Source organism: Sus scrofa, chromosome 14 (genome assembly GCF_054392235.1).
Source record: "Sus scrofa isolate SSC_HxYL_T2T_F1_AM1 chromosome 14, Sscrofa_HxYL_maternal_Yorkshire_Landrace_v2.0, whole genome shotgun sequence".
In the NCBI taxonomy this organism is placed as follows: domain Eukaryota; kingdom Metazoa; phylum Chordata; class Mammalia; order Artiodactyla; family Suidae; genus Sus; species Sus scrofa.
The window spans coordinates 158,092,527-158,109,809 of NC_139396.1; the positions used below are offsets into that span (position 1 = coordinate 158,092,527).

Below are 17,283 nucleotides of genomic sequence, written 5' to 3' on the forward strand. Positions count from 1 at the left end.
TGCAGGATCCAAGCCGAGTCTGTCACCTACACCACAGCTGATGGCAACGCCGGATCCCTAACCCACTAAGCCAGGCCAGGGATTGAACCCACGTCCTCATGGATACTAGTCAGGTTCATTACCACTGAGCCATGACAGGAACACCCCTGCCCTGTTCTTACCAGCCAAGCCTCGGGCCCCATCTTGGGGAGGCTGGGGCAGCAGAAGACCGTTGCTTAGAATACTCCGCGGAGAGGCGGGCAAGGCTCACGCCTCCTTGACTGAGGGAAGACTGCGAGGCCAGCGCGTGGCCTTTCCAAGGCAGGGACTCTCCCCGCCCCCGCCCCTGCCCAGTTAGCAGGGACCAGGGTTACCAGAGGCGGCTCCTCTGCCCTCCTTTCCCTGACCTGCTCAGTCCAAGCCAACTGTAGAAGGATCTACTCCTTTTTGACAGCAAACATTTGCCCTGGAAATGAATGGGATGTCATTCAAACGATATGGGATTTCATGCCTTTCTGATGGTCCAGGCTCAGTTAATATTTGTGGTCCTCTTTGGCCGTCTATTACAGCAAAGGCTTTCGTACATTTTCCCAATGAGAAGCACAAGGAGTGGAACCTTCCTGGTATCTCAGGTGCAGACGGTCAGACCTCTTTCCTTCTCCCCATCTCCATGGGGAGCGGGGAGGGAAGGAGGAGCGGGTGGGGCAGAGGGGTCTAGCCAGTTACCTCCTGGAAAGATGAGGAGGAGGAGAAACATAACCGCTCCTCCATAACCCAACAACCACAGAAAACGGAAAAACCCGGAGTCTCCCCCAGACAGAGCCAACTGCTATTAACCTTCCAAGCCCCTCCGTCCAGGCTGTCTTCTAAGATGCCTGGATTTACAGCCTTCAGCTTTTGCGATCCATCCCAAACAGCCCTGGCAGTTGCTGGTTTATCAAGCCCTCTCTTTCTCCTCCCTTGTCACATTCTTTTGTCCCAAATGAGAAGAAAAGAGGGACAAAAAAAAAGAAAAAAAAAAAAAAAGCTGAAGAAGAGGAAACTGCTCAGGGAGACTGAACCGGAAGCCTTGAAACGGCTGCAATACCTCCAGAAGCCTATCTGACATCTTTCTAGATGGTCTGTTTGACAACCATCGTTCACAACCATCTAGAATGGCGCTCTGGAGGACCCGGTCTATGGTCAAGAACTTCTAGGATTTCCTTCTTTCGATTCTACTTGGAACAACAATTTACACAGCGAGGAAAGCCTTAGTGCTAACACTAAAAGCATATTTTAAATGAGATCCTCTTGGCAGGAGAAAAAGAGAGAACAAGAAAGTCGAGTGAAAGTCAGGGCACCGACGTTCACTTACTGTGAGACGAACCCTCAGCTGTCCTTTGGTGGCCTCTGTCCGTGTCCCACCCTCCAGGCTCAGACATCTGACGGCCACTGAACACTTTCCTCGGCTGTCCCACCATGAACTCAACAGGTGCAAACCTGTAGTTGTTCTCTCCTCTGCCTTTCAAAACAAGCAACAGCTCCCTAACGATGCTGCTGAGAAATGGACTGCCCACCCCATGGCCTAAGCAGAAGGGGGAGCAGCCTTAGTGCTTCTTGAGGTTTTTTTTTCCTCTATTTCTGGAATTTTTATTGGGCCTATTCTTTTTTTTTTTTTTTCAGGGCTGCACTTGTGGCACATGGAGATTCCCAGGCTAGGGGTCCAATCGGAGCTACAGCTGCCGGCCTACATCACAGCCATAGCAACACAGGATCCAAACCACATCTGCAACCTACACCACAGCTCACAGTAATGCCAGATCCTTAACCCACTGAGCGAGGTCAGGGATTGAACCCACAACTCATGGTTCCTAGTCGGATTCATTTCCACTGTGCCACGACCGGAACTCTGGGTCTATTCTTAAAATATTTAAGATTTTTCTATCATTTCACATTCCTAGAGGTGCTTATTCTCCTGTTTCCCTTGTCACTTACACCGGTCCCCGCTTTTTTCTTCAGCCAGGCCAGAAGGAAGCACGTGTGCTGAAGTTCCCAAACCAGAGATGGAAGCCACAGCAGTGACAATGCTAGATCCTTAACCCACTGGGCCACCGGGGAACTTCACACTGGCTTTTTAAAATCATGTGTTCTGGAGTTCCCGTTGTGGCTCAGTGGTAACGAACCTGACTAGGATCCATGAGGATGTGGGTTCGATTCTTGGCCTCGCTCAGTGGGTGAAGGATCCAGCATTGCTGTGAGCTGTCACAGATGCAGCTCCTATTTGAGCCCTAGCCTGACAACTTCCATATGCCACATGTGTGGCCCTCAAAAAGACTAGAATAAAATAAAATAAAATAAAATAATGTGTTCTATAGTTGTGATTTGGAGCTCATCTTCAATAATATTTTTCTTCTTCTTTATTTTTGATTTGGGAATCTCATATAATCTGGGCTGTAGAAATATCCCTCTAGAACTATTTGGGGTTGGCTTCAGCTTGGGCCCATGGGACTCAGGGTTGCTGACTTGGGACCAGTTTTGAGGTCATTATATTGACTGGAATTCCATTCCGGGGCTGGTATTAGACACTGGAAATCCATTCCAAACATACACTTTATGAGTCTGGCCGGGGCTGCACTTTCTCTATTTTGTAATGAAATCTTTGTTCAAATCCAGGACCCCCAGAGGCAATTCCCTCTGCTACCCCTTCTCTGGACTGGCGTCTCCCCTGTTCCTTTTTCACAGAGGAAGCATCTCTCTGGGGTCTCCAGCTTTTGCAGGATCCTCTCCTGTAATGCCTTTATCTCTTAACCCAACCCCCCTCCCCCCCGCCCAGGTCCTCCCTCTGGATCCCGAAGAACCCGCTGGGGTCCCATGACCTCAACTCCCCAGTCCGACTTGCTCCCCACCTTACACCCTTTATTGGTTCCTGCCTCCCAGGGGTTTCTCTGGCTCGGCCGGGCATGAACAAAAATTCTTCTATGCTTATAATTTACCAAGCTTTCCATGTGGTTTCTTCAGGCTGGGAGAGCTGCATAAGCTCACTCCACATACTGCTGCAGGCCTGAAGGTAAAGCGTTTATAAGTGCGAGCGTGGTAAAGAAAAGCGGTGGCCCAATGCAGAGAAGGGAGAGATGGCAGCAGCAACAACCGCTCCTTGACCACGCTCCAGTTATAAATGTAAGGCCTTTCTCTAAGCTTATTCTCTTTAAAACAAACACCCAGAGCTCCTTAAAACAAGTAACCATCCTGGTCCCAGAGGGTAGCAATGCAATGCTCTTCAGTGCCCACGTTCACACGTGAGGCTGGGCACAGTCATCCTTTGTTAAAGGAACGAATACAATTAAGCATCTCGTCTAAATTACATACAAAACTCTGGCTGCTAAAAAGCTGAGAGGCGGTAAATGCCACCTTAGGGTAACAACCGTGCTAGAGAATCCTATTGATGCGGTGTAGACACTTATAAAAGAAAGGCTAAGCGGAGATTTTCTTTGAATTTCTTTAAGGGACTTCTTTCTGAGTTTAATGAGGCCATGTTCAGCGCAGGAATCACTGCTTTCTGAACATTTCTAATTTTGCTTCTGTTTTTTGGCTGCACCCACAGCATGTGGAAGTTCCCGGGCCAGGGAGAACCCACGCCACAGCAGCGACCCAAGCGGCTGCAGTGACAACGCCAGGTCCTTGACCCCCGGTGCCACGAGAACACACGGCCATCTCTACCTGTGGCTTGGTTTTGCCAGGAAAGGTTTGCTCAGCTTAGCATCCTGTCGTCATTAGCAGGTGGTTTCAAGGTCAGCCTGCAATCCAGCCATAGCTTCAAGGTCTGTCCTGGCACATACCTGGCCAAGGCCAAGTTTTTCTGGAGTTACAGTGGAATGCCCCGACAGCAAGTGACGCCCAAGCGCTTCCTGGGGTCTCGGTGAAGGATCTGGGGGTGTGACTTTGCTTAGGATCAAATGGCTACAGAGCTTAAGCACAGATCTGACAGCCCCGAGTCCTGGTGTTCCAAGCGTGCATGACTTACTGTGTAATTTCGGATGAGGGAAACATCAGTGCCATCTTGCTGATAGTGGGTTTCTGTGAAACTGCTAGCAATGAGACCTCTGTGGAAAAATAAAAACAACATAAAAGATGAAAGGCAGCACCTGAAGTACACGTGGGCCCCGCCCCATGCCTCCGACACACCCAGGTGTGCAAATATGCCTGCACACACGCACGTCCTTCTACCAACAGCACACGCGGATTTCTGAGTTGTGACACCCCCTGGAAATCGCAAAGCCCCGCTGCCGAATATCAGCAGCTAAGCTACCCATGGGAAAAATAATTTCGTGAGCCACAATATTGCCACTGCTTGTTCTCCAGGAGGTGAGGGAGTCAGCTGCCCGCATTAAAATGCCAAAGAAGAGTATATGAAATGTTGAAAACAGTGCTATAGGAAGTGAGGAAAATGATTTGGGACACACTGAAATACTGAATTCCTAGGATGAATTGATAGAGGAGCAAAACCTTAATCACTTATCTTAACTAAAATTATATGCAGTCCACTAGCTCTTCACTGATGGTTGCAACGCCTGAGATTGTTTGTTTGCTTATTTTTGCAGGGAAAGGGAGTATGCCTTTCCCACACCAGGGTCAAACCCACACTGCAGGAGCGACCCAAGCCACAGTGGTGAAAACGCCAGATCCTTAACCGCTAGGCCACCAGGGAACTCCTTGGTTTTAAATTATTTCTTGATTTCTCTTGTCATGGGCACATTTTATCCTTTTCAGCATAATTGCAACAGATGTTTCCTGTGCCCCTACTATGTGCCAGGGCTATACTAGGTGCTGGGATATAAAGATACATAAGGACCCTGCCTGGTGTGGTGACAGACTAAACACAATACAGAGAGGGGAGGGCCGTCAGGGGGCAGGAGCAGTCTTCCTGGGTGAACAGAGGCAGGGCAGGTGGAGTGGAGTGACAAGGGCACGCTTTATAGAGGATGGAGTGGAGTCTGCCCTGCAGAGGAGGGCGGGGAGGAGAAGGGAATTCCAGGCAGAGGATGGCAAAGCCAGGAGACTTGAGGGTCTGGACTCTGGGGGTCAGGTTGGCGGGAGGCGGGCAAGGGCTCTAGACCGGGATTTGGTCTGTCCGGGCGAGGATGAGCCGAGAGCTGCTCGAAACACTGGACTTGGCGGGAGGTGCGGGCGGAGTGATGATGCTTGTGCCCTCCCCGCCCAGGGACTACTCTTCCCAGCACTCGTTCTGCTGGGGTCCCTCCACCCCGTGTTAAGCAACTGGGAATGGTCCTTGCTGCATGCACAAGCGCAGAGCTGGGCTCCTGGAGAAGAGGTCTCTCTTCTTTGTTCTCAGAGCTTCACGAAAGTGCGCCTCCTGCAGCCTGGCCTCTGGCTGCAGGAGGACGCTGTCCCCGGAAAACACGGCCATTACTCTTTGCGACAAAGGACAGAAAGGGACGCTCGTCCAGGCTCCTCGGGGGCCCACCACTTCGCCTTTCCCTGTCCTCAGCTGGTTGGGTTTTGAAACCAGAGTCCGGATAAGGATGGAAGGGAAGAAATCCGAGCGGTGATGCTGCGATCGCAACAGACGAGAAATATTCCCTTACGGAGTCAGATTTCCTCCGACCCCCACCAGCCAAGTTCAGAATGAGAGTCATCTCCCGGTTCGATGCGAGTCTCCACGCATCTAGGACGTGCCTGGTGGAAATCAGTGAGACCCTTACAGTGGGTCTGAGTTGAGCCCTACTTAACAGCAAGGGTTGGGGAAGGATGTGCCAAAAATACAAAATGCAGACAACCTCTCACACTCACGGAGAAAGCTCAGGGAGTCTTCCGCATCCCTCGCTTTTCCCTCGGCTCAAGAGGAGGTAAATCTCACTGGAGGAGGAGGAGGTTAACCTCCCTGCTGGCTTTTGGTCTCAAACCCCCATCTTCTAAGCATTCCGCCCCCCGGTTGTGCCCGGACCCCTGGGGCAGGCTCCCTGCCTGCAGCTCCTGCTCCAGAGGGTCGGGAGCAGAGGAAGGAGGGCGGGGAGGCCATGAGGCGAGATGAAGAGTTTGGAGAAGGATGTGGTGGTGGTCCTTCACCGGGAAGAATTCCAGGAAGACGTGGGAGGCAGTGACCTTGATCTTGATGGGGGTCACTGCGAGGGGGTGGCCCAAGGACGGAGGGGAAGGTCCATTTTGGGGGGAGGGGGCTGAAGAGAGGCAGGGAGATGGGGTGGGAACAGGGAGGTGGGTCATTTAAAGGGGCAGAGAGGGGCAGGGGACAGAGCCACAGGTGCCCAGAGTACAGGTGACAGCGAGGACAAGCAGAAGCCACCGTCCTCGTGAGGCAGGACCGGTCACAGCCTAGTGGTCGTGGTGAAGGAGGCGGCTCCATCAACTTCCAGATGGCAGAGAAAGGAGAAAAAGAAACGCTTCATAGAATTGAAATGATACCAGTATTACCTATATTCTCTACTACTCACTAAGCATTTTCTTTGACTTATGGCTGATTTTATTAACAGTTTAGTAACTCTATTCCTAACAATGCTGGGTCCTCATTTTAAACAAGGCCAAAGTATAGCAACACCTGATACTAAGAAGAATAACATGAAGAGGAGGCATTGATTGAAAAAAGAGAATTTCAAGGCTTCCTGACGGAAAGCTAGTTCAGATAGATACCTGGGGAGCTGACCCCCTTCACAGATGAGAAATATGGAAAACTCGTCTGGAAAGCCAGGGATTGGAGACAGTGAGCTTTTGGTAGATTCAAGTCAGCAAACTGGCAGACAAGAGAAATGTGGGGGTTTAACAGCAGTGAAATGAATGATGAGGTTTTAAAATGACTTGGCTCAGAATTACAAAGACCCATGAAGAGTTCTGCCTGAAAAACCCAACTATTTGTCGTTGTATCCAATTGCCACTTAAACAGAAATACAAGCACCATCACATTTTGAGCTCTAGCAAGTTCAGAAGTCCTCTCCTATATCTGCTGTAACTGATGGAGGGTGAACTGGGGGCTGCTGAGGATGCCTGAGGGTGCCCCCCTACAGCTAAGGCACCCAAGGACACACGCTTGGGTGAAAAGAAACACTAGCTTACAGCTCAGGTGCATGGATGCCCCTGGGAGCATGGCATCTTCTCACTCAGCAGAGGGAGGATGCCCGTCGAGGATGGAGGTCCAGGCTTGCCTGCCGCAGCCCCAGCCCTGAGGGCTCAGACCGGGTTCCCATGAGAAACTGGGTTAAGAGACGGAGGGAAGCTGGATGGCAGGGCCTCGGAAGCCAATGCTCCATCCTTCAGGACCAGGGTCCACCCACCACATATCAGAACCCACCCCTCTCTGCTCCAATTTCATCTAGTGCCAGACAGTCTACCCACGTTGCCTTCAGGCAGTGAAGAGCCTAGGGCAGTCACCGTGTCCAGGTCCCACTTTGGGGTGATGCCACTGCCCCACTAAAAACCCTTCCCACTTCATGCAATCCCAAGTCCTTCCATGGTCTCCCAGGGGCCCACTGGGTTAGAAGCCTACTTTCCCATGGCTCACACTCCCCCAGAGGACACGCCTCCTGACTCCTTCTAGACCATTCCACACCCTCTCCCACTTAGAGTCTTCACTTCTGCTCTGCCTTGTGCCTAGAACGTTCTCCACCTGGCTTTTCATGGGCTGATCCTTCGCTTCCTTCAGGTATTCATTTATATCTTTGCAAAGGGTCCTTTCCAGATCATCTTATGTAAAGTAGCCTTCACCTCCCCATTCCCTGAATCATAGGAAACCCCTTCAGTTTCCTGTTTTGTTTATTCATCTGCTTATGTCTATATCCCCTAAAGAACTTAAGCCACAAGCAGGCTCTTTGCTCACTGTGGGCCCACCCCCAGCCCAGGCAGCGGGCTAGCCTTTATATAGATTTATCTCTAGTTTCTGGCTCTGTGGGTTAAGTACTATTTTAAACCAGGACACCTAAAGACAGCGAAGCTAGCTGACCTCATCAGGTCACGCTGTACATGGCAGCATCCAGGTGGTTTGCTCCAGGACTTCCTCTCTTCACCGCTGTGTGGTGCTGTCTTTACAAGCTGGTCAAGAGAGAACTGCTGAGTGCCTGCTGTAGGCGCTGTGCCCAGGGCTGGATAAATGCACGTTGAGTGGAACAGCAGGCAGATTGATGATGGATGATGCACGAATGGTTGGATTTGAGGGAACACTGCAGCACACTCTCGTTTGTCTACGGCTGTTCCCCACCAACCCTGCAATATGTGACTCACACCCCTCGCAGGTGCTAAGACCTGCCAAGGAGCCATGGATGAAACTGAGAAAGCTCTCCGTTGAAGCTTTCTGAGATGCAAGTTTAATTTAAAAGGAGCCAGAAGTCAGAGGTCTCTTGAGACAGTAGAGAGGGGTGGGTGGACAATGGCCATGTTGGAAATGTGACAGCAATGGACCCGTTTTCTTTAGATTTCCCCGAGGAGAAAATCCAATTAGATGGATTCTCTATGTCAGCAACTGGAGACAGAAGGTGAATGCATAATTTCATGAGAACACTCTTTTTCTCTACTTATTAGATTAGCTGATCTAACGAGGCATTCTATTCCTCTCCATACCAGAAAACAAAACGCCAGGGATTGACTGCGCTGTTTTCCATTTATTTTGTTGTTACAAGTGGTGCCTCCATAGTCCCTCATTTAACCAACCTTTATTGTGCTGGACTTTGGGCGTAAGACCCCAAGAGCTCACCATCTGGTGGAGGACAGGCCCAAAGAGCAATCAGAGTCCCATGATAGAGATACACCCAAAGCATTGTGGGAGCTCAAGGAAGGCTTCTAACCCAGAAGCCAGCTTGGAGGAGGTGGTATCCAAGGGAATCATGAAAGATGGGGAAGGAGTCAGGATGACAGGGGGTTAGTAAGGCAGGAGGTGGGGAGGTGGGAGGTGAATGAATGAAGAAGAGAATGTTCCAGATAAAGTTCCTACACCCTCAAAGGCATGGAGGGTACAGAAGCAGCATGCTTGTGGGCGATGGGCACCGGCAATGTAAAAGTGAGGGGCAAAGTTTGAGGTAGGGAGACATGCCATTGTTCAGATGGGCAGGCTGGGGACACATGTCCCTGAACTTTATGCCACGCAACAGGGAGCTGTCAAACATGTCTGCAACCTGAGCAGATGCACGCTTTGGAGCTAAAGGCCACCCTGACAGTCATGTAGATAAGATGCTGAAGAGACGAGCAGGCAGCAGGAAGGGTCATTAGGAGGCTGGTGTGAGCCTCCGAAGGGCCAGACCAGGACAGGAGCCTTTGGGATGAAAAATCAGGAGACAGAATTAGGAACCTCACTTATCAACTGAGATGGGTAATTCATGCCTCAGGAAGGCAAAGGAGAGGCTGGGCTCAGCCTCAGCCGAGTTGAGTGCAAGGTGCCTGAGGACAGTGGCTCAGAGATGTCCAGCCAGTCACGGATGCTATGAACCCATGGTTTAGGGGGAGGCTTGGAATGAAGACGGAGTCGGAGGCCCTCAGACAGGTCACCCTTGCTTTGTGTGAGAAGAGGTATAACCGTGTCCTTTCGGGTTGAGTATGGTGACGTCTGATTTCACTTCGGGTGGATATGGCTGAAAATGATTACTTAGAGTTTCCCCTGAAACATCATGAAGTAGATATAATATTCTTACTTATAAAATCTGTTGCCTTTCTAAAATGATTTCAGTATTGGAATAAAAAAATCACACACCCAATTTGATTTTTTTTAATCAATACTGAAATGATCCTATTATTATTATTATTTTTTGGCTGCACCCTTGGGGCAACACATAGAAATTCCCAGGCCAGGGATCGAACCCCTGCCACAGCAGTGACCCAAGCCGCAGCAGCGACAATGCTGGATCCTTAACTTGCTACACCAGCAGGGAACTCCCTGAAATGCTCCTACTCGAAATGTAGCATTATATAATTTAGTGATAACATTTCAATGAGGTGGATTTCAACCAAATGACATGTTTTATTCCCCAAAGCAGAGGAAATCAGGAAGAAACCCCTGCCCACTTTTACCTCTGGGAGAGGGAGCTCTTTTATTCCCTAACCCTGGGAGTAAGTTACCTCCTCCTCTCTCCATGTTCTGCCAAGATTCTGTTACAGAACTTACCCTGTTCTATATTAGTTCTTGTTGACATCTCTTCTCCCACATGGGGATGAGCTAAGGGGCAAAAACTCTATCCCTGAGCCTAGCATAATGCCTCCCCCGTAGCAGATGCTTCATTAACAAATGGCACACACAGAATCATTATTACAGGAAGCGACCCGGTTTGGATGGGAGGTGTTCAAACTACGTCAATCGATTTAGCAATAAAGGAAATATGTTTCAAGACTTTTATCTCCTATCGTGGAGGAGGCGTAGTGTGGGGATTGTCACATTAGCTCCTTGCTGTTTCGGAGTTCCTGGCGTTCCGGTTGTGGCTCAGTGGGTTAAGAATCGGACTAGTATCCATGAGGATGTGGCTCCCTGGCCTCAGTGGGTTAAGGATCCCGCGTTGCCGTGCGCTGCAGCATAGGTCGCAGACGCGGCTTGGACCTGGCATTGCTGTGGCTGTGGTGCAGGCCAGCAGATGCAGCTGTGATTCGACCCCTAGCCCAGGAACTTCCGTACACTGCAAGTGCAGCCCTAAAAAGACAGAAAAAAAAGAAAAAAAAAGAGTTCCAGATGCTCTCATGTCATCATGACCAACCCTGACAATTTAACATCAATGTGAGAACTGCTTAAATGAGAGACACAGGAAAGGAAAGCTGAGAGATTGGCATCCGTTACTTAGAAGATGAAAATCTCATTGATGACATGTCATCATTTGCCTGTGATTTCTTTGAAGACTATGTGTCTGGTTTGCAGGTTTATTCGGGGCAGCATATTCCTGCACAAGCATCATAAGATGGCTCTTGTCTGTCAATTAACACCAGAAGGCACTTCAGATATTTGATGCAATTAAATCGCACAAACACTGACGGCCTCAGGGATCTTCCTGGGAAGACCCATTGGGTATGCAAAGGATCCAGCCCAGTTTCCTGCTGAAGATTTACTCCACTGCAAGTTATTATTCCACAAATTACAAAATCATTCAGATATAAATTTGGGTAATGGCTTTCTTTTATGAGAATTTGGAAATTCAGCCACACATACTTTCCTGTGAAGGATAAACTGCTTGGGGCATTAACAGAATGCAGCAGGCAATAAAAGTCTTAATTAAAAATCATGATTGGGATTTTCAAGTTCCTAAGGAGAATATCCTTGATTGAAAAGCATCTCTTCCTCAACTGGAGCTAAGAAAATATAGAGAAAAGATTGAGCAGAAAAGCCAATATGTACCCTGACTGGATTCTGGATTCTTCCATCATTTGGAAGAACTCACGCTGGCTTCAGTGCGGACTCTAGGCTGGCTGGAATCCTGGGATCCAGGGCTGACGTCATGGGATCTCCCGAATGACGTCATGGAGAGGTCAGACAACAGGATAATTCTCTACGGAGACGGTGCACTGAGGTGTGAAGTAATAGGAGGGAAATGGAACCAAGAAAAAGAATCAGAGATCTGGTATTTTCTACGTCTCGGCTTTGCTTGAATTTCTTTCAGAATGCGGTCTTTACCAACACGCACGCCTTTTGTTTTCCTTATGGGAACGTCATCAGAGCCTGTCACTCAACTGAAGCGTTGGGCTCTTGACTTGGAGACTGAAAGCAAAGCACCATCACCATCGCTGTGTCATCATTCTCAGCCTGGCCACCTCCCTCCACTCCTGCTGCTGTTGGCTCACAGGATGCTGGGCCCTGGGCCACCTGCTTGTCAAGTGCACTTTCTTCTTCTTGGCCGAGACCCTGTGGGGTAGGGACGGTGAGCATCTGCCTGACTAGGAAGAGGAAAACACTCAGAGAAGTGAAATGACTTGTCCAAAGCCACCCAGCCATGCAGGTAAAGACTGACCTTGACTCTATGTGGCTCCAGAGCCAGCCTCATCCTAACCACTGGTCAACCCTGCCTTGCCAGGAAGACATGCCAACATGTGAATCTGAAGGTCTGAAAAATAAGCAGCCGCAAATCATAGTTCTTCTTTCTCTGAAAGAATTTTTTTTGCACAGCGCTAAATGGGGCTTACACTGTTTCCCTTGCACTCAATTCAATTTAGCTATAAAATTCAAATTATTTTTGGTTACAATTCCAGCATTTTGGGAGCCTAACAATTTAGAACTGTACATCTGTATGAACAATGAAGCATTTACATTCAGTTTTCTTTTGTTATTTTCCATTTGCTAAGATACTCAAAATGATGCAAAACAACTTCTTTTTTTCTGGAATTAAAAAAACAAAAAGTTCTCTTTCTCCAGCTCTTTCTCATTTAGCTTCACAAACTAGAATAAATAAAACGGTTGAGACAGCATTTTAGAAACAGTGGGGGACGCTTACATTTTCTGCAAAACAATTTCTTGATGTACTGCTTCCACTTTAAGTCACAAATACATAGAATTTTGGATCTAATCTCGTGGCGCCGACACTGAAAGATGCTGCCATTCCTGACATTTCCGACTATTCAGAGGACCCTAGCCATTCACAAAATGAACAGATTGCATGTGCCACTGTCAACAGTTGTAGGCTCAGTGGAAATCTCCTTAAGAACAGCAGGGCTGGTTTGCCAACTGCATTTTCCAGCTGGAACATGAAAGCAGGTGAAAAATGGTGGACTCCTGTCTTTAGAGCCCCGCAGCTGTCACTGTGCGCAGGCCTAAAGCTTTGCTCTGCTTTCTCCCCCTTTTCATGACCATCTGTGGTTGGAAATTCTTTTTTTTTTTTTTTTTTTTTTTTTTTTTTTTTTTTTTTTTCTTTTTGTCTTTTTAGGACCACACCTGCAGCATATGGAGGTTCCCAGGCATGGGGTCCAATCAGAGCTGTAGCCACCAGCCTACGCCAGAGCCACAGCAATGCCAGATCTGAGCCTCATCTACGACCTACACCACAGCTCATGGCAACGCCAGATCCTTCACCCACTGAGAGGCCAGGGATCGAACCCGTATCCTTACAGATACTAGTCACGTTCCTTAACCACTGAGTCACGATGGGAACTCCCTGTGGTTGGAAAATCTTTTGACTGGGGCCTTACAACTATTCTGGGCTGTTCTTGATGTGATCTGATTGTCTTCATAGTAGGAGATTTATCCAGTTTAGTGAATGCAATTTTTAGGAAAATAGGGCTGTAAAACAGGAGAAGTTGAAAATCCAGTAAACCATTGTTTCCAAAGGTAAAATCAAGCCTCATATCCCCTTCTTCGAGAAGGGGCTGCAAGAAGCGATTCTATAGGTTGGCTTCCCTTGGCCTCTTCAAACATCACTGCCAACATGAGCAAAACAGCTTTTCTTTTTAAGCTTCAGAACTTTCCTTCTTCCTTTAGAAAAATACCAGTTGGTAGTAACAGCAGCAGCAATAGTTAATATGTGTTTGAATTCTTACTAAGCAAAAGCACTTGATAGGCATGGTTTTATTTAACTTTTACAACAGCCCTAGTCAGCAGGTGCCTGTTTGAGAAGAACCTAGGCTCAGAGAGGTTAAGTGACTTGGCAGTGGTCACACAGCTTTCAGCGCAGAGTCTGACTTTGCTCTCTGAGCTCCTACGGCTACACTGAACACAATTCGTACAGTCCCTTCATCTCACATTTGCCTTTTCTGATGAGCTTTCCTTAAATGGTCCTATATTTAATATGCCGATACCCGACTTTGTAAACAATTAGAGAGAATTTGCAGTGGGATTTGGTGGGTCTGGCCCTCTGCCCCTTATTGCTGTGGGCTCAGAATGGAAAGGAGCAGTAACGAGTGATATGAATCAGGCTTCTGTCCACCTCTAGTCTGAGTATTTGTCACCTAAGTGTGGTTATTTTACGTGTACTGGTGTAGGAAGGGTGATACCACTTAGGTGTATGAAAAATCCAGTAGGGAGGGCGTTCTCATCATGGCCCAGCAGAGACGAATCTGACTAGTATCCACGAAGACGCAGGTTCGATCCCTGGCCTTGCTCAGCAGGTTAAAGGTCCGATGTTGCCATGAGCTGTGGTGTAGGTCACAGACACGGCTCGGATCTGGTGTGGCTGTGGCTGTGGTGTAGGCTGGCAGCTGTAGCTCTGATTCAACCCCTAGCCTGGGAATCTCCATTTGCCACGGGTATGGCCCTAAAAAGACAAAAAAAAAAAAAAGAAAAAAATCCAGTAGTGAAAGTGAATGATGAATCAAGTCCATTTATAGTTATGCACTGGTGCCAACCATCATTGGAAAATGATCAGGTAGGACTGACAGCAGAAGCCAAGGCAGCATCCCCCATTTTGAAGTTGCCCGTCTCGCCCTACACGGAGGTGGGATTCATAAGCTGCTGCTCACGAGCGCCTTCATGGTCTACAGTGTGCAGACACAGTTCAACCAGTGGTTCTTTAAATCTTACAGGTGAGGCTGGCATGACGGCCATTTTACAGATGTAGAAACTGAGGCTCAAAGGTGTTAAGAATTTGTCCAAGGTCACAGAGCTACCAAGTGGCAAGAGACTGAGCTTGTTAGATGCTCTAGCTTACTCCCAGCCTATGATCATTGCTTGTTCCTAGAAAAACATGCTTCCCTCTCCTCCAACAAAAGTCTTGGTTGATGGTTTGCAGCAAGGCTTTTACCTAACTGAATAACTGAACAGAGAGGATGAAGGGACCGAAGCTGAAAGGAGTTTCTCCTGCTGGGCTCAGGATGACAAGGCTTGGGGTGGGGTCTTCCTACATCAATTTTTTTTTTTTTGCCTCCCCCGCCCCATGGCATAGGGAGTTCCTGGGCCATGCACCAGATCCAAGCTGCAGTTGCAGCCTCTCGACAGCTGTAGCAACACCAGATTCTTTAAGCCACTGTGCCAGGCCAGGGATCGAATCTGCATCTCAGCACTCCAGAGATGCCACCTGATCCCAACGCAGCACAGCAGGAATGCCTTCCTATATCACTGTTTTTTGAAGGAACATTAAGTACCAAGAATGAGAAATGTGCATCAAAGATACTCAGAGACAGTACTGAGTCATTATTGAGTAGCTGATGTTCCAGGTAATGAGAAAGGGTTTCTTCCTACTCTGAAAACCCAAAACCAGCACCACCACCAAAATCACACACAAAATCTTGCAGAAAAAAGACACTTTGACCCTTAAAAGTTCCACCACCTAGAACGGATCTGGTCTTTTCTTCCTACTGTGGTACAAATAATATACTTTTTTTAATCTTCAGCTTCAAAGAGCATCTTCAATTTTTACCTTAAAAAAAATGTCTGGTTCCTTTATATGATGGAATACTACGCAGCCGTTAAAAAGAAGGAAGAAATGCTACTTGCATCAATATGAGTACAATGAGAGTTTCTCGTACTAAGTCAGAAAGAGAAAGACAAGCATCACATGATCATATGATGTCACTTATATGTGGAATCTAAAATATGGCACAAATGAACCCATCTACAAAACAGAAAGATTCATAGATACAGTGAACAGTCTTGTAGCTGCCAAGGGGGAGGGAGTGGGATGGACAGGGAGTTTGGGATTAGTAGATGCAAACTGTTCCATTTAGAATGGATAAGCAATGAGGTCCTACTGTACAGAAAGGGGACTACATCCCATCTCCTGGGATAGAACCTGATGGAAGAGAATATGAGAAAAGGAATGTATATATATGGATGACTGGATCACTTTGCTGTACAGCAGAAGTTGGCACAATACTGTAAATCAACTATACTTTAATATAAAAAAGTCAGATTATATAGTCAGATTATTGGCAACCACCAAATCAAGGCACCTTTAAATCCTCGGATACACATCTTTCAACCTCAGAACTAACATGACTGGGCCGTGTGGACTTTCCTCACAGTGGCAGATGCCTGAGAGGCTGCTGGTGGCATCTTCCTGGTGGCCGGAGGCTGGGAGTCCAGCGAGGCTGAAGGTCCGATGACCTGGGAAACTGTTGGACAGAAAGCTGGAGGCAGTTCAGCCCATTTTCCTCACCCATGCCACTCAACAAGGATCTTTATTAATAGGTGCTCTGAGGCAAAAGAGGATTTTTCCGGCCTGGGCGGAAGCCAGCCGCCAGCTCCCAGGCAGACTTGCAGCCCAGCCAGCTGGGCTTTCTTAAAAACTGACCTGTATTGAACCCAACTCGCAGAGTGTGTGTTCCATCAAATTTGTTCCCTTCTGCTTGCTCAACGAGAGTTCTGCTCTGCAAATTTCCATGCCCTGCCTGCAGAGGGAAGGCTGCCAGGAGCGGCCCAGGGCAGGGAAAAAGGACCCTCACTTCCGGAGCTTTCTAGACCCCCCATGGAACTGCTCCGTCCCTCTTGCTGATGTTAGCAATGTGCTCCGATTTGGAAATGAGTGTCCCTCTCCTTTTAAAAAAGGGTCTCCGGGTACGCACCTGGGTGTGTGGAGCCCTCATCACCAAGGCACCCCCTCTTTCCCACTCTGAGTCCGAGAGAGCCCCCCAAAGCCATGGATTTCTACCAGGCCTGAGTGGGCACCAAGCCCGTGAAACCTGTTCAACACACACACACATCTTTGGGACAGTGAAGGGCTGTAGAAATGTAGAGTGTAAATGAAGCCATGAACCCCTCTGAACTCTGGCTGCTACATTCTTCATGGGGAAGTAGTCCTCTAGTTCTTTCCTTTCTTGCTTTCTTTTTTAAAGAAACCACAATAAGAAGTACTGTGGAGTTCCCGTCGTGGCGCAGTGGTTAACGAATCCGACTAGGAACCATGAGGTTGCGGGTTCGGTCCCTGCCCTTGCTCAGTGGGTGAACGATCCGGCGTTGCCGTGAGCTGTGGTGTAGGTTGCAGACGCGGCTCGGATCCCGCGTTGCTGTGGCTCTGGTGTAGGCCGGTGGCTACAGCTCCGATTGGACCCCTAGCCTGGAAACCTCCATATGCTGCCGGAGCAGCCCAAGAAATAGCAAAAAGACAGGAAAAAAAAAAAAAAAAAAAGAAGTACTGTAATACCCAAGGCGAATACTTGTTTCCTAGTAACTATCATCTAAATGCTTAGTTGCTTTACTACCTGATCAGCAACTGGTTTTCTTTTCTTTTCTTTTCTTTGTATCTGGGAGGGTTTTGCCCTTAGACGTGATGCTGTGGAACTTTCAAAGAGGAACCAGAGAACCAACACGGGGGACCCTGGGCCATGGATGGGTCTCTTTCCAGGAGAAAGGCCGCGCCCATCACCGTCCACACAGCTGGGCATCTGAACTATGTGCCTCCTGCACACGGGCCCTGTGAGGGCAAATGGACACGTCTCACTGTGCCTTCATTGCTTATTCCATCCCAGCTCCCTGGG

The 17,283-nt window shown here is 48.4% G+C and overlaps 1 protein-coding gene across 6 annotated transcripts in view; it reads right to left on the reverse strand.

Moving 5' to 3' along the window:
- The window catches only part of ADAM12 (ADAM metallopeptidase domain 12), a 380,482-nt gene that overhangs the window by 143,492 nt on the left and 219,707 nt on the right, over positions 1–17,283 (reverse strand). For all 6 annotated transcript variants that reach the window (XR_014827150.1, XR_014827151.1, XM_084995853.1 and 3 more), the window contains exon 4: positions 3,980–4,058. Coding sequence is in view for 4 of the 6 variants with exons in the window: in XM_084995853.1 (XP_084851979.1) it covers positions 3,980–4,058 (79 nt within the window). In the remaining 2 variants the exon portion in view is untranslated. The remainder of the gene's footprint in view (positions 1–3,979; positions 4,059–17,283) is intronic.